Source organism: Urocitellus parryii, chromosome 6 (genome assembly GCF_045843805.1).
Source record: "Urocitellus parryii isolate mUroPar1 chromosome 6, mUroPar1.hap1, whole genome shotgun sequence".
Lineage (NCBI taxonomy): Eukaryota > Metazoa > Chordata > Mammalia > Rodentia > Sciuridae > Urocitellus > Urocitellus parryii.
The window spans coordinates 163,173,497-163,198,656 of NC_135536.1; the positions used below are offsets into that span (position 1 = coordinate 163,173,497).

General features: G+C 35.1%; 1 protein-coding gene across 3 annotated transcripts in view; it reads right to left on the bottom strand.

Moving 5' to 3' along the window:
* Nucleotides 1-25,160, bottom strand: part of Btbd3 (BTB domain containing 3) — a 41,809-nt gene that overhangs the window by 4,087 nt on the left and 12,562 nt on the right. Inside the window, exons 1-4 of one of the 3 annotated variants that reach the window (XM_026385842.2) lie at nucleotides 22,149-22,205; nucleotides 3,950-4,223; nucleotides 3,366-3,456; nucleotides 2,685-2,803 (exon numbers count right to left, since the gene is read on the bottom strand). In XM_026385842.2, coding sequence (XP_026241627.1) covers nucleotides 2,685-2,803; nucleotides 3,366-3,456; nucleotides 3,950-4,223; nucleotides 22,149-22,173 — 509 coding nt within the window. In that variant the 5' untranslated portion in view covers nucleotides 22,174-22,205. Of the gene's footprint in view, nucleotides 1-2,684; nucleotides 2,804-3,365; nucleotides 3,457-3,949; nucleotides 4,323-22,148; nucleotides 22,206-25,160 lie in introns of those variants that run through there. The other 2 variants (XM_026385843.2, XM_026385841.2) reach the window with 2 other exon arrangements.

A 25,160-nucleotide genomic window follows, 5' to 3' on the forward strand; every position in this document is an offset into this window, starting at 1 on the left:
AAATATCTGAATTATATTTATAAGTTATTACTATCTCAGCTCAGTAGTAAGTTTGTATCATGAAAGGCATTAACTTAGTATTACCATTCTGGCCCAAGTTTCACATGCTATATACAGTGTCTTCTCAACAAAAATAGAAGATACTGTAACTATTCAAACTTGACATCAGAAAAAATAGCAAAATTGTATTACATATGTTATATTTAGATAAAAACAAAATGCCTTTACTACTATAATTTCAGCATTAACCCTATCTTGATGCTTTTGGATTTCTCCTAAAGATTAAAAAAAAACAAAAAACAACTGATACTAAATATTTTTCAAATAGAGCCAAGTTCACAAATAATCAAATATGGACTTCAATTCTACCCTCCAGGTTACTTAGAACACAGCAGGCTCTGTGCCAGTTCATTTGTTTAATTCAAAACTTCTAAATTCCTCCCACATATATTCTTTTCACCTTCAGAATTAAAGAATACATTTTTTCCATATGTATTAATTAAAAGACAAAATGGGAAAACTCAAATGTAGAGTTTCTATGTCAATAAGCCACATTTTGTGGTATTTTAGAGGATAGTGATAGTTTCTCAAAATGGAATGTGAAAGTAGAAATTATCTGCTTCTGGTAGATGGTTATGGTTAACATAAAAAACCAGAAATAATAACATTTACCTTTAACTTTTTTCTAGTTAAAGTGCTAGGTACTTTATCTGAAGTCTTCCTGTATTTATTTTATTTCATCTTAGTAAAAGACATGTAACTCAAAAAATCAGCAATACCTTCTGTGAAAAAGTAGAGAAATTCAAGCATGCAAAGAGAAAAATGTCCACGATCACAAATGAAACCTGCCCTTTTGCTCCTAGGAAGCCCTTCTCCTCTCTGATAGGCTAAGCCAGATGCCATTTGACAATACACTTGCAGCTCAGTTCTGCTTTGACCAAGAGCCAGGACTTTGGGAAGGATCCTGGAACATGGTGAGTAGGTTTGTAACTCTTACCCTGTAATAGTCAAGGGCACAGTCATCCCCTTGACAATCTCTTCTCCTGGAATATTGGCTTCTCACCCACAATGTACAAGGAAGGAAATCTGGTCATCAGTATCACAACTATGGCATGGCAGCCAAAGGCATCTTACAGCATCTCTGACTCCTACCACTTTATGTGGACTGTGTGTACAACTTTAAAAAGCTGTATTAATACATGGTCTAGGTGATACAACTATGAGAAAAGACACTTGACCAATGCTGAATCAAATGAGTTAGGTGAGATGAAGCTCTTGGCCATCTTGCTGCTTCCTAATTATGCATACGTCTAGAACAACTCAACAAACTACTTGGCTGTAGTGAAGCCCAAAATGCTGAAGTATTGCTGCATCCTGCTCTGCAAGAGATAATACTGTCAAAGACACTGAGTTGACTTCCTCTGATGGAGGGTGGGTGAGAGGACCCTTAGAGGTAAAAATGATTTCTGCAAGTACTTCTCTAAAAGACCACAAAGATTAAAATTGGTGGATTAGTTTAAGTTTTGGTGCTTCACATGCTTACTTGCCTTTCATTTCCCTATATTCCACTGTGAAAGTCCTAGTCAACAGCAATTAGATTTCAATTAGAATTTTAATATGAATAAAAAATACGTTTAAGCTCTAGAACTATAATTTTTCAGCAGGCAGTAATAATACATATCAACATTTTAACCATTAATGGGAACATTGTCCAACTTGTTGACCCACTGAATGATTTTTTTGAATAATTTTATTTATTTCAGTGAACTGAAATCCCTAGAGCAGCAGATGACCTTGAACTCAATCTTTAGTGTCCTAGAAATGAATGCAGATTAAGAGAAAGCATATAAATAATATTTAGAATAACACTAAATTTTAATAACAGGGTAGATTATCACACATTGTCTAGCACTGGTACATAGTACAGAAGATGATTCATGTATCTGCTTGACATATACTGGAAGCTACAAAAGACCCACTAGATATAAAGCTAATATAAATTAATATTACATATACTTTTGTATTTCTAGATTACCAATTGAAGTTTTTCTGTATACATCTACATGAAATCATAGAAAACGATTTATAACTTCCAAAAATTTCTCCTCTACTATTAAATGCAAATGCTTCTTATTCTGGAGAAAGTGTCCAATTTTATAGAAGAGTAAGTGTACCGTATTTGTGCAAAAAGATCGGACTAAGTCAACAGACAGCGAATTCTACATTTGCTGTCAGGAGATAACAACTCAGAAAACTTAGAAGTCTTCCAAATTGTAGTGTTTAAATAAGGTATATAATTTCTGGAATTGTGAAATAACAATGTATTTCTTTGAAGACTTCTTCACACATACTGATTTCAGATAGAACATGTGCTATTAAACAATGCCTACACCTGAAAGTTATTTTTCTTTAATTACAAGCCATTAAGAACCAAATTGCTATACATGCCACTTGCCCCCACATCCTGTGCCAAGGTGTGGATAAATGCTTGCATCATTCCACATGCTTTCCAATTAAAGATGAACAGCAGTTTTCTCCAAAAACATGTACAGGATAAGCAGCACCCCCTTTCTTCATCGGAGTCTCCTTTTTTTTGTTATACAGAACTTACATTTAACTTTGAAGCCAGCAGGGTACAAATATAGCATAAACAAACTCTTTCCAAACATAGAAATAATGCTTACTTCAGCATGGCGAGAAAAGCAGCAGGTTCGACATCTGGTATACGGATTTCATCTTTGTCCTCGGCAAGTTCTCCGTAAAACATTGCATGGAACACAGAGCTCCCAACAGCTAAGACATACTGTGGAGAAAGGGAAATCTTATTTCATGCGCTAAATTGAAAGTGTTTTCAGCAAATCAATCCAGAAAAACAACTCTAAGCAATCAGGTTTAGTGGGCATAGAGTACCTAAACCTGTTCCTTTGAAAAAAACAAGATACAGGGTATTTGGCAGGGAAATATAAGATGTTCATACAACATAGCTTCTATGCTAATTATTTCAAAGCTTTCAGAGATTAACGCAGGGGTCCCCTCATTGCAACATAAATACAATAAAAGCTTATCTCACTATTTCTAGGAAAGGGGTCAGTCAATACATGACTTTCCTAACCTGTCACAACAACTTCCCAGGGCTGGAGAGTTAAGAGGGTATGTTTCTGTGAGAGATATAAAGCAGTATAGTAGGAAACAATGAAAAAATTCAGCGTGGTCAAAGCCCTTTGGATAGGGTATGCTTTCTCTGTAACTGGGGGAAACATGCACTGCCTGCCATCGGCAAGCTGCCCACACCAAGTTCCAGGCTGACTGAGAGGGTCCCTTTTTGTAAATCTCAGTACAAAACCGGTAATGCAGCTGTTGCTTACTTTGTGTCCTGGCAACCGCTGAGTCCCACCTGGTGGCCCAACCACAAAATGTACATCTGCCATCAAATCATTATTGAACATCACCGCATTTCTATAAACAGAGGCAATTCATTAATTCACAGCAGCCAGCATTCTTAATCCCTTTCTCCAACATAAAAAACCCATAAAAGACTCACAAGCTAAGCAACAGTTTAGTAACTTCATAGCAAAATTTAAAAAATAAAGATTGAAACTAAACAACTGTGTTTGTAGTTATTGCAAACACACAGGAAGTGGCAAAAGTTTTTTTTTTTAAGTTATACAAACTTTTCACAAGGCTAAGGACAAATTAAAGGTTTCTATTTTTCATGGCCTATAGAATATAACCATGTCACTTAAATATTACAGCTTGCAAAAACATTTTTGTCTAAGAGGAAAACAGCTGTACTGTTTTGGAAAAGATACAAGGCAGTTTTCCATTACCAATAAAGCTTCTGGGAAAAGAGGAAACACAGATTTGTGTTAAAATACATTACAGGTTGTTCAAAAGCACAAACTTCAACACAGGAAAACTTTTAAAGTACATGTGCTGGGTCAGTACTTACCTTTCTCTAATGGTGGGATAGAGACCCTGCCAGTTGGGGGCCGGGATCAGGTTGTTGTTGCTGAGATTCTGCTGGTGGTACTGCTGGACAGTGGTGCTGCTGGAGTTGGCTGGTTTTTTCCGGGGAAATATATCAGCAGCCATCTTCTTCTTTTTTTTAGTCTTCAAGGTAATTATTTCATAACAAACTGGGGGCAACTTGCTGCTGCTACTGCTAGTGCCGCTGCTGTTATTTGCTTTCTTTGAGCTTTTCTTGGACCTGTTCTTTACCGTCTCTGGAAGCATCAAGAAGAAGGTGAGACATTTCATGTTCTTTTCCTTGTCATCTACCATGAGTACAGTATGTTTCTCTTTACAGCTAGATATCCCAAACTGGTTCAAACATCAAGGAAAACAGGCTGGCCGGAGCCAAGATGTTAACAGAAACCAACAAGCTGATATTTTGCTTCTTTTCTCAGCCAGGCAAGGTGACCTTTTCACTATGTTGAATAGAAACTGGCTTTAAGTTTTATCCAGTACTGGGTCTGTTAAATACATCCCCATCATGATTCCTGTTTCTCTTACTTGCTCATAAAAACAACCGTTTCCTAGATCACCTGAAAATGCTACACTGAGCGAAGACGACAGGCACAGAGCTGTAGCACTTGTTTTCTGAATTAGGTTAGCAAGATGTGCTGGAGCCGAGTGAGTCTGTTCAGCCAGCTGAAGTTGTGTGGTGAATGGATCGGAGGAGAGTAGGTATTACAGCCCTGCAGATGGAGTCAGACAGCCAGTGCTCGGAGCCAATAGCTGAAGTCACCAATCATGATTGGACCAAGCAAAACAGTGACACCTATTGTAACGTGCATAGTTCTGATATTAAAGGAACAGCAGTTGTATTCTCTGTCTACTGTATATTTAAATAAGATAAACAATGTATGAAATATATTTGAACATAGGAAGAAAGGAGTTTATGCCCACAAATTTCTCTTTAGTTAGAATATACATTTTTATTTTTTCAGCTAAACAAGCAGATCAAATTAACAAAGCATAAGACAGACAGCTATTTCTAGATTTCTGGTAAAAATATTTTTTACAGCAGCATTTAGTTTCAAATATTTTAGACAAAATCCTCTATAGTCTGTAAGTTTAAAAGGATTAACAATAGCAAAACCATATTAAACATATTTATTACATCTGAAAGAGGAAGGAGGTTGTTTTTCCTTTTCATTTTTCAGTGTCTTTAAATGCAAGTTATATTCCAGTATAAAAGAAGAGAACTAAGGCCATGTGTTCATTTTACCTTCCAGTGTTCTCTAGCTCCTGTCTAATGGTCTTTAACAGGACTCCCAGGTCACAAAACATTATTAATTAAGATAAGATTATACCAGTAGGCTGAGCTGCACTGAAGCCTAAGACAAATTCTAGATGTAAAAATAACATTCAAATGAGATAAATCTGGTAATCAGTGTTTAAAGGCTGTAATTCACTAAAAATATGTCAGATGGTGCTCTGTTCTGGATCTCAAAATTCCAACTTAACTGTTATTTCCACATTTAATCTTGTTATAATTTTAAAGAATATAATCTACAATTTCTAACACAGAGCCAATAGTAAGGCTATTTAAGATGATAAATGTCTGATGCTACCTAGTTAAATTGCAAACAGGTTCTCTCTGCTTTGGATCAGAATATAAACTACTGTATGGTTTTCAAAAATATGAATTCTCCAACAATTTCTAGTAAAAAACAAAACCAGAAACACCTGCTGTAGAGTCTTCATATGCATATTTATTTGTAAAGAGGGACTAATGAAGATATTTAATCTCACCCCTATCTATTTGGATTATTCTCATTTGTGGGAAGCACAGCAGCCACTTGCTGCCCCCCACAATCTAATGTACCCTCCTCAACCACAGCCCTGATTGTTGCATTTTATGTAAGTAATGACTAACAAAATGAGAGCTTAGCATATGAGAACTATTAGTGTTAATATTATAATTAGTAATCTAATAAAGATAATTCCAACAATTTTTTAAACTCCCAGAATACTAAATCACTAAATTAAACCAAACAATATCCTCCTTTCTGTCATTACTATTATTCTAAAAACTATTTCAAAGACACTGCAGAACACAACTGTGTAAAGAGAGCCACAATCTTTAGCATAAGGTTACCCATCCCAATTTTATATGGACCCTGAGTGCTGCTAATTTATTGCAATTATTGTATTATCAATCACAGGGCTAATATATCATACATCTATACATACGAATGACCTTCAAATACATTTTAATGAACAAGGAGTTTAAAAAAGCACCTGGAAAAAGGCATGAAGAAACAAGTAGGCTCCAATTTAGGTATCTACTCAGAATATGGTTAAAAACTAAAGGATTTCAATTCTCCACTGCTACTGAACTTGGATCATATCCGTCCTCAGCAAGGCCCCACCCTGGGAAGGCCCTTCTGACAGAAATTCATCTCACAAATCTAGTGTCTGGCTTTTCAGGTCAGAAGTAATCAGGATGGAAAGAGACACCAGCCACTTTGAGGAGACATCATTAACTGGCAGATGAATGAGACAAAACAGAAAAACATACAACAGCAACATGGAAGGCTTTGTAGTTCTTATTCATTTTGCATATAGCTCAATATTCACCACAAAGAGAGCCTCTAAAAAAAATATGGCTTTTGCAACACTAAATTGAAGAAAAAAAAGAGTATATGCAAATACTTTTAAGAAAGAAAATTCTATAACATTTAGAAAATGATCTTTCTGAAATTAAATATTCTAGTTATGTGGAAAATTAAATTTTGTAGAAAGGCTTGAAAATGCCAGTTAAATGAAGTAGTGCTAAGTCTGAATCACCTAGAAAAGTGCTGCAAGGAGGGGTATTATCAATTTTCACTCAGGTGAATGTTGAGACAGATGAGAACGGCTGTTTAAAATCAAGACAACGGGGGCTGGGGTTGTGGCTAGCATGCGTGAGGCACTGGGTTTGATCCTCAGCACCACATAAAAATAAAATAAAGGTACTGTGTCCACCTATAACTAAAAAATAAATATTTAAAAGAAATAAAATCAAGACAACAGAAAAATGATCAGACAGCTATCTTTTCTTGCCACAGTAATGAGTCGGGTAATACAAGTTCTTGCTACTAAAAGTGTAGTCCCAAGATCCAAAGTAGCATCTCTCAGGAGTGTTTACTGAAACCCACAATCTCAGCCAGATTCTGCATCAGAATCTGCCTTTTAACAAGACCCTTCACATTTATAAATGGTATGGAATTCAAGTTTGAGGAAAAAACTCACAGAGAAACTAAAGACATTATAGTGCCTTCCCAAAGATCCCACACCAACATTTCAGCTCTCAAGCGAATGAACAAAACAACTCAAACCATTTTAATTTGATTCTGAAATAAAAATTGGCCCTTCATATCTTGTTCTGAAAGTCCTTCTGGTTAAATGTCAACATTTTAGGAATAGGGGTGCAGACAGCCAACTGAGAGGGCTTAGGATATCTGCTAATCCTATGGAAAAGAAGTTTAAGATCAGATTATTTTAAAGGATAATGACAGAATTTATTTTAGTGGGAAAAAACAAAGGATTCAAAAATGCCAAGTGTGAAGCAGATGAACTATCTTTTTAAAATAATCTACTTCACAATTCTGTTTCAAAAAATTAGCAATGCAGCAGGGTAAAATTAGTAACAAAGTAATATGGTTCAATCCTAGCTGGACCACTTGAAGTAACATAGGGACAGCAGGGATTTAAACAAATCATTCAGCCTTTAAGGGCCTCAGTTTCCAGTTATAAAGTGAAGAGGTTCATTTACAATAAAAGAGTGTTTCTCATCTAATAGATGAGTTTCTCCAACTTTATACTCAATCCATAGTAAGAAGTACATTTTATCTTCTGACAGTATAAACACAAACACATAGATGCATACAAGTCAAAAGAATGAACAAAACACAATTTACTCTGATATTTTCTACTTTATTCTTTTGTTTTGTTTTGTTTTCATCTTGACCCATTCAATTGTTCTCATGATTACAGTTTAATAAACATTGATCTAGAGTATTTTGAGGGGTATCACCAAAGAGTTTACCAACCAGAGTTTTTTTTCTATCAAGAATTTGGACCAAGAATACCAGATGGAAAAGTAAGGCTCCATCCACAATGGGATATCCATGAAACCTTTCAACCTGCAGGTAAAATTAGCAATGTGCATTTATTTTTCTGGAAAGAGTAATGATAGCTTTCATCTATCCTTTTGAGTAATCCATGACACCTAAAACAATAAAATCTCATGAAAACTCTAGTATTGATTTAAATATACAAATTTATGACGTATTCTCCCTTGATTAAATATAAACAGTTGAAAATCCCATCTATTCAGTCTATAACCCAAACCTATCACATACTGGGTTGAAGGACAGTAAAGGATAACAGCCTAAGACCTACTGTCAAATTTTAACTCTAACATGTCTTTCCAACTAGCATTCCATCACTTGTTCTTACACTTCCTGGATTTTATAGCTGCTCTGAGACACAGTGAATCTGCCTTAATGAGGTAAATATCTGATCAAGAAACCCACCAATCTTTAATGAAAGCATTCTCAAAACATACCATGCTGATTATTATTGCATGTTGTGCATACAATAGGAAAGATTAGGAACCAAGCTCAAAACTTGTAAGTTAATAATAGTGGGGTTTCAGTTCAGCTTACAAGCACCACAAAATTAAATCACCATGATCAATTTCATTCAATTCTCAATAATGACAAAATTACCAATAGAATTTAAGGTCCAAAAGAAGGTTTACAAGCTGTCCTACCTTTAGTACAATTTTACATATACAGATTGGGGACTTGAATGAGATTTGGAATTGAAAGGGATTCTAGAAATCATATAACACAGCTGCTGGCTCACAGATAATGCAAGGGGATATCAGAAGTTTGTAAAGATTGGTGAAAAGTCCACAATTAAGTAGTGGGGCAACACCTGGACTAGAAGGCAGAACTGCATGCCACGTTCTGTTTATTCCACTCTGATTTTCACTCACAGTAATCAGTCCATATCCTTACACAATGTTCTGTTTGTATTTCTAATCTACTGTATAAGAAAAATACATGTGCAGAGTTCAGAGATGAAAATCATGAACATGTACCATTCACAGCCCTACAGGAGCACACTACAGGAAAGAATGCTGAGACACTTTCTGGAAAGAAACAAGAAAGAATGTAACAGGAAGGAAGAGCCAGGAGGAAGCCTAGTGAAAAACAGAAGAGGCTCTCCACATAAAATGAAAGTTAGAAAACCAATCATTCACAGTTAACATCAAGTTCTACATCCACAACTCACAATACTGGCAACTCTTGTTTAACTTGCTCTAACTCTGGACTCTGTCTGGACTTGTACATGGTTTACTATAAGACACCTAAAAAGCAACAGCAGTGAGGTTAGCTGAGGTTTAAACAGGGCAAAGCAGAATAAAAAAATATATATATATCACTTTAAAAAACGATTCATTGCACATAACAAAGTAGTTTTATCTGATAAATCAAAATGAAATAGTATTTTGTTTTCCTTATTTTTCCTTTCAATACTAAGCAAAAGTTAGTTATACTTGTTGATTTGGGAGGTAAGAACATAAGTGACAAAATATTGGCAGTTCATAAAGATAGTATCAGCTGCTGGAAAACAAACTATATGCTTGCTAAATTTGGAAATAAATATGGAATCAAGCATTGGCAGCATATATAGTGAAAAAAAGCAAGAGCCAAATGACCTTAAGGCTAGTAACTTAGGATCTGTGAGTCTCATCTGCCAAATGGGTAATTATATCCAGTTCACCCCTCTCATGTTTACAGTAAATGCAAAATTATATGTTTGTAAAAGCACTTTGATAAAGGTGGAAAACACTACAAAGGTAATCTCTATTAACATTACTTGTGATGCAACCAACAAAAAACACAAAACCCCAAATAAATATGGCTTTCTATCCTTGTACTCTTCCAGGCTGCATAGCTCAAGACCTCTCTCTCCAAGCCTACCTCTTGCCCCATCTGTAAGCCACATGGGTCCTGAGTGGCTATAAATCTTGCTCTGATTTTGCAAATGAGGGTCAATAATCAAGATGCATTGTTTTATGTTTTGATCAGGTCCACACTCAATGTCTGAATCCTGTGGCATTATTTTTAAAGCTGGACTTGGAACCCACATTTTAGGCCACTGTGGACTTCAAACCACAATGATGCCCTGGTGTACCTACCTTCTGACAAAGCCTGAAGCTTCAAGCAGTCTGTCTAGCCAGCCACTCTATAATGTCTATGCTAGCAACTCAATTTGGCCTCTCTCAACAATGAGCCAGTACGAACTATAACGCCAAGAGTAATAACTAATATAAGCCTTTGAGCATGGCATACCTACCCAGAGCTGTCTAGAAGGATGAGGCTCATGGTCAGTTTTACCAATTCATCTTCTTATCACAACACAGACCTCCAGTTAATCCTGAACTGTACTTTTTAAATTTAGGGAGAAAAATGCCTAAAGTTAGAATGGGACAATTCTCAGGAGGCAGGAACAATGATTCTTTTTAGAATTCTATATGCCACTTAACAAGATATTTCATGATTACAGCTCTTAAACATACTGTGTCTCAGGTTGCATCTTGTTTGGAATACTAAATAACTCATCTAAATTCCAAATTATTCTCTTTTATATGTTAAGTGAAATGATCTTGAAAAGGAATATTTAAAGTTTATCATGAGAGACTCTAAAGATCGCTACTTAAAAGAATAAAAGTTCTTTTATAGAGTTTAAGATACTTCAGTAAAAAAGTAGTCAACCGGAAATTGTTACATAATATAGATGATCTTATAGATTTCCTCAAATATGTGATTTCTTTTCTGATTCTGGTTTTAAAGGATTAAAGAAACTATTTAATATTTGGCAGAAATAATAATTTTAAAAGTTTCCTTTATATTTAATATTATGATTATGACCTTTACACAACTAAAGTGCTATGTGTAAATATATGTGCCATATTCTATTGATTATATACTTCCCCACAAACACACATACATTTTAGCATCTCTGAAATTAGGTTGTATCTTATAATTGATGGCATCAACTGAATATAACTATTAGGATTTTTTTCCTTAGTGTACATAAAACAATGGCATATCTTATAACTAATGGCACTTGACAGTCAGTGAAATAAGGAAAAAATTATGTAATTCAAAAGAAAGAAAGGAATTTCTTCTTTAGGTTTGTTAATTATTCCCTTAACCAAGCAAAATGATGGCTCAGAATTCTGGCTGAACTACATTAGAATAATTGAGCTTTCATCAAGTAGTCATTTGATAAAGTATATAATCACAATTCTCAATTGAGACTGCTACTATGACAACCGTTGATATGGTAGAAAATCTAGATGGAAATCTCAAAATGAGAACTTCCATTGCTAGGACTAGTAAGAATTCCAGCATTAATATAATCCATTTCTAATACTCTCCCATAGCACACAATTATACACGTATATAAAACTGATTCAGAGTCTATAACTTTCTGGGCAATATTTGCTGAAGAAATTTATCAATCTAAGATTAACTTAAAACAACTTCCTATAAAGCATAAACCTAGAACTAAATGAGTCCTTAAATGATAGTGAGTACTTTCAAACTTCAAACAAATAGAATCTAAAAATGTTAGTTTAAAAGGGAGAAATATTATCATATTATAATGATCCCATTTCATACATATATCGACTTTCTGTTAGGTACTTAACACAGTTTAACTAAAGAAATGTCCAGGGCTCAGGAAGTCTCTTCTGAAAAGTCTTAAAGGGAGATCTTCTGTTCCAAAAGGAGTTATATCCTACTAGAAACAGCTGGAACAGAACAACCTCACCCAACCATTCTGTGGCTTTTTCCAAGTCATTTGCTTTAGATGACAGAGGAAGAAAATCATGTGTTTTGATCAAAGAAAACAAGCTAGTTCCAAAGATACTGTTTACTTTGGCTGGTGATTTTTTTTTCTGATATTAGGAAGATAATCAACAAGAACATCTTCACAATCATATCAAAATCCAAAGCCCCGACTTATGTACTTAAAGAATATCTTACTCTGCTTGGGAAAGTCACCCCTTTCCAGTGAGCACATGCAATGGAATAAAGATTCTAGCAATCTCCAAACCACTAAATATTCTGCATCAGTCCTGACTATTAATGAAATTGCAAATGTCACAGTCCATTTTTTCCAACATTCACAAATCTTAGGGAAAAACCTTTATGAGAAATCAAAGATTCCAAATTCAAGTTAACTATGTGTATTGTTAAAAGTTAGTCACCCAAGGGTGCTTAGAAAAAAATTTTTCTCCCATTCTTCTACTTATCCCCTGCCTCCCCAAATACCTGAATGAGACAAATAACTTTAGATTTTAAATTGTTTTGAGAAAAGGCAAGGCCAGAAAACTCTGAAAGACATTTTTTTTTTAATTTTAGCAACACTTCACAGAAAAGACCCATTATGATTTTTTATTTTGATTATCATAAGGGTCTCACTTAATTAGTACTTAATGAAACATCATCCTTCATTTCTACAATGTATGTGATTAAAATGAAACATGGTAATTAAAGGAAAACAACACAAGATCTAAATCTAAGAGGTCTGCTATGCTGAGTGAGGTATGAAAAATACTACTGTAGGGAAAAGAAAAAAGCTGTGAAATTAGAAACTACTTTTACTTTCAACTTCCAACATATCTTCTCTTAAGTAGATACCAACAGATGTAATCAAAGTCACATACATTACTAAAATGAGTAAAATTATTCTCCAACAAAAAACACTATGTGACATTAGAAGCCTGTGACAGGGTTAATGTAGAAACCAACTTCTGGCAAAAACTCAAAGTAAAATCTCTCCTGAGTCCAAATTAAAAAATGGTTTATGCTACTTGTAATTAGTTTTAACCTATATCCCCTGGGCATGTTTTGAAGGACCCAATATTAAGGTACAGTGTACTATAAGAGCTGGTATAACCTTAACTATATCAATACCAAGTAACCTTCAGAGACTCTTCCCATTTGCTGCAGGAAATAATCTGGCACTGATAAAGTACTCCTTTGTTGCTCTCATCCCTCACACTGTTGAAATCAGACTTGAAGCTGAGGAGTTTATATACTTAGCTTGACTTCATGTGTCAGAACTAAAAAAAAAAAAATATAAGGTATTCCAAACAAAAATTAAAGTCTAATAATACATTCAGCAAGTCTATTTTTCATTTTTGTAATTAAGATCTACTATTTAAGTAGGCCAGTACTTGAACTACCCAGAGGTATAAAATAAAATAATCTAATTGCTCATAAAATAATACTCAAAGTTGTCTCACTTATAAAGTCAAGACTATTCATGGAGACTTGATATTAATTTGGGTTTCCCCAATCTCTATATCACATAGACACAGGCAGACAGCCTTTATATGTGGACCTCAACTCAAATGAGCAGACTAAAAACATTATAGTCAAAATACACCTTCAAAGGGTGGCAACTCAACTGTCGGTACCGAAATTTTGTTTTAATAACATAAGCAGCAGCCATTTCTTTAGTTAACAGTTGCATGGACTTATACATATGAGATCCATGCTAATGATGATAACTGGAACCAGACCAAGAAAGAGCAGAGAGTCTCTGAATATAGTTTATATTATAGAGAAGAAAAAGCAGTGAGGTTGGCAGGAAGAAATGGAGCCATGCGCAGAGTGAGAAACAGTCCATTTTGCAGGGTAGGTGACTAAAGAAGACAAGTCAAAAAAAGCTAATGCTGACTGGAGCAATGACAGAGCTCCATAATGCACAATTCCTGTGGCTTACCCTCTCTGAGAAAGCTAACATTTGAGTCAGTTTCCTCTTCTATAAGTAGGTAGCTGTGGGATGACAGGATTTATTAAGAGTTTAGTACAGGAATCCTAGTTGATGTCAGTATTTGCTTAAAGGAATACCCCCTTATAGAATTTAAAATAAAACATTTTTCAAAAGACCAAAAAGAGCCAGGTACAGTGGTGCACACCTGTAATCCCAGTGGCTCAGGAGGCTGAGGCAGGAGGATTGAGAGTTCAAAGTCAGCCTCAGCAACTTAGGCCCTAAACAATTCAGCAAGACCCCATCAATAAATAAAAATGGCTGAGGATGTGGCTCAGTGGTTGAGAGCCCCTGGGTCCAATCTCCCTTAGCATTAAAAAAAAAAAAAAAAAGAAATATCAAGTGCAGAGAGTCTCGGAATATAGTTTATAGAGAAGAAAAGGCAGTGAGGTTGGCAGGAAGCAATGGAGCCACGTGTAGAGTGACAAAGAGCCTGTTTTGCAGGGTAGATGAAATCAAGAAGAAAGTCTCTGAATATAGTTTTATAGAGAAGAAAAGGCAGTTTAAACTATATGCAGTGGCAAAGAACCTGCCCAAATCTAAACTGTACTTTGTGATGCTCTTCCTACAGAGGTTATCAGGTGAACTGAGAGTGGGCTCTTCTGCATGCCAAATGCATGCAGACAAAGCATCTACCCAGAGAGGGTAAATTTTATCTCACATTTCTCAATGAGGGGAAGCCACTTGACTTGCAATGCATTTTGGATCTCTGTGACCCCACTCCAACTCACCATCAGTTCTTTTGATTTGTTCTTGTCGTTTACACATCCTGTAACCAGACAATACTCTCATATTACAAATGGTTCCATTGCTTTATACCATCTTCACTGTCTTTTCTTCCCTACAAAACCGCCTATTGAAAGTTTACATGTCCTTCAAGATGCGGTCCACAGGGTAGAAACCTCAGCAAGTGGACTAGGGTTGTAGCTCAGCAGTAGAGCGCTTGCCTGGGTTCGATCCTCAGCACCACATAAAAATAAAGTAAAGGTATTATGTCCAACTAAAACTAAAAACAACAAAAAAAGAAATCTCAGCAAGGAAGGTTTCCTGATGCTTCCAGACTCTCTATGGACAACTGCAATACTTGCTCACATTCTATTTTTCCTTATGTTGCCTGACAAGAGTGTTCATTATATGAGGACTACACCCTATATTTCCAATGGGAGCTAACAGTGCCACACCCACACACCTGGCTTTTCATTGGTTATATAAGAAAAGGTTCAAACCCAACACTCCAAGTCCAATTAGCACTCTAGATTGCATTTATGGAGTGCAGCTAGTCTAGAGATAAAATTGTCTTGAGACTGAGGTTTATAATATGTTTTAGTTGTCTGAGTTGCAAGTTTAAACTATGTGCAGTGGCAAAGAAACTAGATACCTATTAAATGTGTCCTGGGGCTCTCCTGAACATGTCTAAGCACAAACATAGAATTATAATACTACATTCATCTTGCAGCTAATCCAAATGAAAATACTTAAAACTCAACTTAAAGCAAGTCCCTACATGTGCTCAAAGTAAGGCTTCATTAGAAGTCTAAAATTCAATGTAATGTAGATATTCAGAAAGAAGTATGGGTTAACCAGAAATAAGAATCAATTACCAGGACAAAGCTGCTTTTATCAACCAACTTCAATTCATGGTCTGGCATATTTATTTATAACACAAATAGAGAATTTTGGTGATTTAATGAACTGGAAAGAATGAAAAATTCTCAGTAGCTCACATGAAAGGAGTAAAGCAGTAATATGAATAATCCCCAAAAATGGATAATTAAAAAGACTTTTTATGTGGCTCTGAAATGTGTTTCGTCTGTATTTAACATTGAATGGATGAATTTCCACTACATTAGACACACCCAGTCTTCAAACAAAGTAATAAAATAGGCTTGTGTATACAGGGCAGTCTACAAACTCATGCTTCCTCTGCAAACAAATCACACTGCTAGTATGGGTGATACCTCATTTTAGATGGCTGCAGAACATGGGCACAAGCAGCAAAAATACACTATTTATATCTCTGCTTTACTCTACTAAAAACCAGAGTGTAATCAGGCATTTGACTTAAAATAATAACAACCACCACCTCAAATTCTCAACTTCAGTCTATAGTCCCTTACAATATTGTATCAAAATAACTGGAAATGGTAATATCAATAATGAAGTACCTAAATATTTTGGGCATGGCTAGAAAGTCTCTGGCTGGACTACTTACTGCCTTTAGCAAAGGAAACTTGTACCACCAAAAATGATTTTAAAAACCATTAGTAGTGCTGAAAATGTAAACAAACTGTTTTAAAGTCACAGTATGAGTTTTATTTTGGTCAAAAACAAAAAAAAAATAAAACTGTTTAAACGTTCAAATAGCAAATTCAATTAGTTAGAAAAGTTTTTCTTAGAAGGTAGGATGAAGTAAATATATTCTGAGTGTGCCTGTAGGATATGTGTATGATTTGAAACCATTAATCATTTTAAGCAATTCTGAACTTCACCAGTTAAAAAAAAGTATCTGAAGTAGGCACAAGAGACAGAATCCTTCTGAAGCCTCTCAGCAACATCTGGTCCTAGTGACATGACTAAATGACCTCATAGGAGTCCTATTTGCTTCAAACAGAAAGACAGGGTTTTCTTCAGAAGCTCCAAAACAAAAGGACAAGTTTTCACTATCAATGCTTCTGGTTCCTTAGCCAATTGAAGGTCACCCCAGGGAACCCTGAACAGCTGAAGGGAAGACAGGCTCAAGGGCCCATCCAGTCACCTTTTCTTCTCCATTCTTCACCATTCCCACCCACATGATGGGGGATTTAGGCAAGTAGTGAAACAGCCTGGGTGAATGAATGCAGATTAGCTACTGTACTTTACCAAAGTACTGTTTCTTGAGGAATCATTGGGAGATGCATCAATAAAAACTGTTTAATTTATTAAACCTCAACCCTTGAGTACATACCTTCTTAATATTCTGTGTCACGAAATGGGGAAGCATGCATAAAACATTTCTGATGAAACTGAAATAGAATGGCTGCCTTCTATTTCTTCTATTGAGAAAAGACACTTGTTCAACTGTTTGTGTTACGAGTCAAACCAGTAGCTTTTTAAAAACATCAGCATCACTTAAGAGAATAAAGTGTGCTTATTCAGACTGAGGTATCTGGCAGACATTTTCTCAACAATGAATGAAGTGAGCCTGTCACTTCAAGGAGAACTGACAGTATTTACTGCTGATGATAAAATTCAAGCTTCAACCAAAAATTAGAATTTTGGGAACCTTGATTATGAAACCATGAGTCTGACAGCTTCCTAACACTTAGACTGTTCTGATGGGAGCAGTGATAGTAGATGAATGTGATTTATTTGATATTATATAATGAAAAGTGTCGACATCTGAAAGATTTGCATTACTCAGTGAAATAATGTTTCCTAATAACAATGCAATTACTGTACAGAATCATACACTGGTTTAAAAAAATCCATTCAAAGTACAACCAGATCAATGGATTTTAGTACAATAACTGTACAAAACGTTCACAGATATAGTTTTATATTCCACATGCAATTAATCCAAAAAACTACCACTTATCAAATTTGGGTGAGGTATCAAATATACACAATTATCTGGAAAGGCTTTAAAATATTCCTTTCTTGGGCAGGGGATATAGCTCAGTTGGTAGAGTACTTGCCCTGGGCAACACACACACACACACACACACACACACACACACAAAAAAAAATCCTTACTTGTCCAGCTACTTTATCTGGATAGGGTCAGATTTTCTTCGTACGTTTCAACCAAAATAGCTACTTATTTTTAAGTAAATATTTAGAATTTTTATATTTCAATTTCTACTCCAGTAAAGATTAATAGGTATGACTCCCACAAACAAGTTTTCTGGACTTTTCAAAATATTTCAAGGTACAGAGGGTCCTAGGACCAAAATGTATGAAAACAACTGATGTCCAGATTCATAAGTAGTTTGGAATTTATTGGTAAAAACTTTCTTAAAAAACTACACATGATCAGGGCCAGGGACAGGTTTTTACACATACCTGTTTTCCTATTTCACTCAACTAGAAAATAAGAACTAATTCTTAGAGCATAATTTCCAACCATTTACTCCAAAATAATTTTTTGTACACTGTAGACAGACTGGAGGACACAAGAGAAATATGACAATCTGTACCACAAAAACTAACATCAGCAGTCAGAGCTAATATTCTGTTGTTCATTACACTGTGTGGCAGCTTGGCACTGCCAGATCTCAGAAGATTCACAGACTATGAAATGCAAGATCATTTTAATTGGTACCTTAAGTTGTTTTAAAAAAAATTAAATAAGCTTTTGAGTAGACTCTATTCCTATAAGCTTCACAAAAAAAAAAAAAAAAAACAGAAACAAATATTTTTCTACACATTGCTTTCTCCTATACGAAGCGGCAACCTCTGCTGCTCTCCAAAGTAAGCATGGCTGTCGATGCTCAAAAAATTTTTTTCACTGTTTTTTCATTTAAAGAGACACATTTGATAGAAACTGCTTCTCCCATCAGTGTCATTTTATTATCTACCTAAATATTATACTGATACGATTGATAGTAGATAATATACAATATCAAAACGTTCTAACAGATTAAATAGAAGAAAACGGCTTGTTGGACATAAGGTTAAGACTTTGAAAAATTCCAAAGAAAATATTTCATCTACCAGCAATAATTTTTCATTAAAAATAGTCTTTTACTTATAAAGTTGGTATTGAAACATTTTCTCAGCACTCTTCAAAAAATGTTTGAGGTTGTGCATCTTAATAGGATTCTGTTTCTCAAATTATTGCACACTTAATAATGATATGTTACAGAAAGACTGTACAATCAAATATAGCTTGTCCTGATTTGGGGCATTTCATTTTTTCATAATCCAACCCAAACATTATTATATACTGACATCTCTAATTCATACCCACATGGTCACATAACTCCCTGACTAATGTTGATAGAGTATATGCCAGAAGTCTTTTGCTAACCAAGAGTTCAGGATTGATTTTGGCATTCTGATGAGACCTTCTTAACTTTGGTAAGATAAAGTCTCTAATAAAGTAATCCAAAATTTCAGGTAAGATGGACAGATTCCACAGGTCTTGAAGAAATACTGATTAAATGGTATAAGTTAACTAGAAAATATACTAATTGCAACAAAAGAAGTTAGACAGCATGTATTAAATATGTGCTGAAATCACCAGAGCGAGTGGTGGGGAAATCTACCATGCAAGACTGACCATGACTGCACAGTGTACTCTTCCCTCCACTCTCTCTCTACATTCAGGTAACAGCTCACCTTCCAACAGAAGCACTCCAGCTTCAAGCACATAGGTGCCCTATATCCCAAGGTGGGCACACTCTGGGATGCAACCCCACTTACAAAGGGGTTGGGGCAAAGGCTGCATAAGAGACAGCAACAACTGAATCTGTCCCCTTGAACAGGGAGGTGCTTCTATGGAGCTTCTCACCATTTTGAATGTTGGTAATAAGATTATTTGGGGAACAGTAGTCTGCTCTAACCCCAATTAAGAATTTTATCAATTTTCAGACTTTCTATGAACATAAATAATTCCCTGAAAGCACATTAAATGTAGTTTGACTTTATTATAATTACATTCAACTCTCACCTACATTTTCCATTAATGCAGGTTATGAAATAGGTGGTGGTCTATATTATAAGTCCTTCTCTGTTCACAGAGATTTAAAATATAATTGTATCTGAGGGCCAAAATAAGTCCTCCACTACTGAGTAGATATGTTTGCTTGTGCTGGATAGGCAAGATCACTACTTCCAAATAACAAACAAACAAACAAACAAAAACAGATGAGTAGAAGAAGCAAGGGAGCAATTCAAAAGAACTAAAACACTTTCATGAAGACGGCAATCATTACAGAGTCTCTGAACAAAATGTAGAACTACAAAAACAAGGTCTGTTTTCCAAATGGGCTATCCAGTAATGTAGCCTAAACGATGGGAAATGCAATCCATCATCAGAGAGTAAGGTCAACACTTTCCATTCAGACTTGGCCCATTGTAGTGACTATTTAGGATTCAATACAAAATAACTTTTTAAGGATGTGATTTTCAAAAGTGTGAGTCTTCATAATAGCAAAACAGATCTAATCAGAGTTAAAAAGTCAAGACAAATTCATCAGGTAGACTGAGTCAGAACAACATGCTTATGAAATTTTATTTCTGTATGGTAATAATGGCTAAGGTTTTTTTATTTATTTCTGTATGGTAATAATGGCTAATGTTTACACCTCTAATTGAACAGGGGGCTTTTCTTGCTCATATACTATCACAGAAAAATTAAGTAGAAATAACATACATGAGGAAGTAGATACACCTTGAAAAGAATAGAATTGAAAATTTTCACATTTTTGTGTTTAGATAACAGCTGTAAGGCTTATACATTTCTAGAGATGCATTCATCATGATTTTTACTGTCTAAACTTTAGTTGTTTTATCTCTAAAATAATTATCTTTTGTCTTATAAGACACCACTTAACTGCACAGCAATTCCAAACAGTACAAATCATTCAAATATTTCTTATTCTCTTAAAAAGGAAAGAGTCTGAGTTTTTGAGATATTCTTGGATTTGAAGGGCACAAAAAGAGACTAGAAACACTTTAAGTGCAACTTGAAAAATACTGTTATAATGATTGCTATAGGGATGACTCCAGTATACTCTTGTCTGTGAAACAGAAGGTAAAGGACTGAAATCTTTGATTTTGTGGATTTAGTATCATGTTCAATTATGTGCCTCTCTGGGGTCTGAAGAGTTTCAAAATCACCTTATAGAAATGATTTCAGTTAGAACCTCACAGGGAAAAAGGCTTAAAGGAGACATGAACGATGTCCTGAATACTAAGAAAGCACTAAAGAAGAAAATGGTTACATTCCACTTTAAGAGATAAATGCCAATGGGTTAGAGAACAAAATATAGTTCATTGATATTTAACAGGGAACCCAGGCATATTGTAAAAGGCTTCTCAGTGATATCGCTATCTATTATTGATTAAGCTAAAATCTGAGAGAAGTTTCTAGAATTCACAACTGAGGCTCTTCTTAAAGTTAAGTGTGACCTGGTCCTACACATTAACATAGCTTAGTGCTTTACACAGTACCCTATTTAAACCTCATAAGCATTCTCTGTATCAGTACCACCATTATAAATTTTACATGCCCTGGAACTTCTCCCTTACTGGTGGGATACTAAACCACTGGTGTTAGATTCACAAATGCCAAAAGATTATGCATATACTGCTTTCTCATGAATTCACTGGGGGAAAAAAATGAAGGAAGACTATATTCATTCAAAAAATATTTACTGACCATCTTCTATGTGCTAGGCACTTTGGGGACACATTAATGACCAAACATGAAATATTTAACTGGGCACAGTAGTACGTGCCTATAATCCCAGCAACTTAAGAGGCTGAGGAAGGAGGATTGCACGTACAAAGTCAGCCTCAGCAACTCAGCAAGGCCCTAAACAACTTAGTGAACCCCTATCTCAAAATAAAAAACCTGGGGATGTGGTTCAATGGTAAAGCACCCCTAGGTTCAATCCCTAGTATAAAAAAAATAAGAAAAGAAAAATTTGCCTTCATGGAGCTTATAGTCTAGCAGGGGTAGGGGAGAGAGACATTTCACACACAAAAATAATAATAAAATAAGGTATCCTATTAGTGATTTAAAAGGTAACATATAGTATAGAAAAAGAAATGGCAGAGCACTGCATGAGAGATACAGGCTACACCTGGCAATTATAAAGTGAAGACTTGAAGATGAGGGAGTAGATCGTGAACATATCTGGAGTGCGGGATGCAGGCAGAAAGGAAGCCCATAAAGACCTAAAATGGGAATGTGCCTGCCATGTTCAAGGAAGAAGGAACCATGGCTGGAGTGGAGAACAAGAGGGAGAGAAGTGGTGGAAGAGATCACAGTTAGCAGGAACCAGATTGTATAGGACTTCGTGACTCTTAAGGAATCTGGCCTTTTTTCCAAGAGATCACTAGAAGGTTCGGGTTCTTGTTGCTATTTTGCTGGTCTGTGGTTGTTGTTATTTGTGGTACTGGGATGAAAACAATCTGACTTAATATTTTAAAAACATTACTCTGGTTGTTATACTGCTAAAGAGAAACCAGGGAAGGAGAAAGGAGACCAGTTATTTGTTAGGAGGCCATTGCAATAATCCAGGCAATAGATGCTAGAAACTAGGGCAAAGATGCTGGTAGTAGAGGTTAGAAAAGTGGTCTGGATTTACTCTGAAGGCAGGATTCTGGAATCATTTATGAAGACAGTACAACAGGACTTGCTGCCAGCCTGGATCTAGAAAGAGAAAGAGAAGAATCAGGATGACCCCAAGCCTTTAGGTATAAACAACCTGGAAAATGAAGTAGGATGCAAGTGATGAAAGTTTGCCAGAAAGATCAGAAATTCCGCTTTGGTACAGTTAAGACTGAGTTATATTTTACATATCAAAGTTACTTGAAAGAAGTAAAAAAAAAAGCAGTCAGCTCTACAAGAGTTGGAGATATACATTTAGGAGTCTTATGCAGCTACATGGTATTTTATTCTAGACTTGTGGTTATCTGTGCCAAGAGCTTGGCAGGAGCTGAGCCTTGGTTCTTTACAAATTAATAGACTGGGTTTGAAGAGAAAACTAGCATAAATTTTAAAAACAATGGAAAAGAGAAAACCAGCAGGCCAGTGGTACAGAAGGAAAAGCTGAGTGTGTGGAATCCTCAAAAATCAATTGCAGAAAGGGCATCAAGAAAGAAGGGAGGGAGCTAGGGATACAGCTCACTTGATAGAGTGCTTGCCTTGAAAAAAAAGAAGGTATGACCAATTTTATAAACTGATATAAATAGTATAGATGAGAAATTACTGTACAATTTAGCAATGTGAAATACTGTCTTTCAAAAAAAGCTCTGGTGACTTGTCTTCTACCCAACTTCACTCAAGATGATTACGCACTGAATATCATATAATGTTTCAATGTTCTCATGAATTCATTGTTTCAAGAATTATCCCCAAGGAAGAATTTGATCCAGTTTGATATTTGAGACTCTGGTCAGAAGAATTGTTAAGAAGTACCAGTGATAAAATGCTGATGCCAGTGGTCATTTGCTAATATGTAATTCACATCCCTTAAAAAACAAAAATAATTTTAGGTAAAATTGGAAATAAAAGGATAAATTTCCTTTGTCCTGATGAAGAACCACGATAAATCAAAAGCCATTATTTTTTTCTACTGCTGTGTTTCCTATTAAAGAACAACATGAGTTTGTATAATATCATCATTACTATTTGATAATGTTCCAGAAGCATTTTATAACATTACAGAACGCTAACTCTACTGCAACCTGCCATAAAACCAAAATAAAAGGTATAATTATTAGGAAGAAGCAGACACAAGTGTCATTATCTGCAAATGATTATATAACTAGAAAACCCAAGAGAATAAACTGCAATGTTTTTAGAATAAGAGACAGCTATAAAATAAATACATAAAATGAACAACCATCTTAGCCTAGCAATAGCCAATTTGATAAACACATAACAATAACAACAACAAAAACCTGAATACCTAAGAAGAACCCTAACAAGAAATACATGGAGTGAGGCAAAGAAAACAAAACTCATTCAGGCATGGAGGTGCATGACTGTAATCTCAGTGACTCAGGGGGATTGCAGGTTCAAGGTCAGCCTCACCAACTTAGCAAGGCCTTAAAGCAAACCAGTGAGACCCTGTCCAAAAATAATAATAAAGAGTTAAGGAATGGGGCTCCATGGTAAAGTACCACTATGTTCAATCCCTAGTCCCCCCCCCCAAAAAAAAAGTAAAAAAAAAAAAAAGAAGAAGAACAGTGTGACTTGCTCTACTAGATTTCTATATATTCTAAATCTAAGATTAAGAGGATTTGGCCTTAAAATTAGAGATCAATTGTGTAGGTGAGAAAGATCTAAAACAGAAGAAAAGATATTAAGATTTAAATTTTTTATGAAGTAAAAAACACAAAATAATGAAAAAAGGATATACAGTGTGACAGAATTAGGAAATGGGAGGGAGCATGATATAAGATCAATTCATCTCCATATACAACTGTACAACTATAGAATTTTAAAAGATCTAATGTTTCCCAAGTTTTTGTTTCATTTACTTCACCTCTTGACTTTCTAAGCATAAATGTTTACAAGAAAAAACAATAAAAAAAAGATATAAGATAAAAGGCCTGACCACATAAAAACGGTTTTTGTTTAGAAAATACCATCAAGTAAATTATAAAACAAATAATGAGTTGTGGGAAAGGGAGAAAAAACTCTACAGATATGATAAAGTCATAGTAGTTTTCATAAGACAGGTATTTTCAATCACCTTTAAAAAAAATCATTTAAAAGTAAAGTAGCAAAGTACCAGGATAACTCCCAAAAGGAAAAACAAGAAAGCAAATCACTAATTTCATTAGCTGAAAAAAAATTAATTACAATTAAAATAATATCAATTTTATAGAAAATCAGGAAGGATTAAACACTGAAGTGCTGAGACAGTGGGTAAAAGAATGTGTCATGGCATAAGCAATTTGGCAACAAGCCTCACAGTTCACCTCTGCCCAGGAATTCTGCTGTAAATCCAGCCTAAGCAAGTCACAGGGAAGCAGACTCCAAGCAAAGATATTTATCTCAGCTCTTCCTGCTTAACTGAATCTACACCCTGGCCAATCTCGATTAGCCTTCCTATATTTGGTTTATTCCATCTCACCAAAACTCTATAGCGTGTGAATGACTACTCTTATCCCCAAAAAAGGAGATTAAAGAATTAGCTGATTAAGGTCACTTTGACAAGAGGTGGACAACCCAGGTTTTGCAACCTGAAAATTTAATACCATATTCTCAAACAGTAAAAATGGAAATTAAAAAAAAGTATAAATGAAATAACTAGGCATATCCATCATTAAAAACTCTATTTTCAAAAGACTTAAAGGAAACATCTGTGATATAATATTAAGTAAAAAAGCAGTTAAAACTATATGTAAAATTAAAATGCTGATTTTGTTACAAACCATGTTTATGCACACAAAGAAAAAGGGCCAAATTGAAGCATATTGTCCAATTAACTCATTGATTTCTGGATGATATGACTGTTTGAAGGATTTCAAAAAACAAAATAAAAAGTCTGAAACATAAATAATTTATTTCTGCACTATTGTACTCAGAACAGTTTTAACAATTCTAAGATAGGCAAACTGAAATTAGATGACTACCAATTATCTCT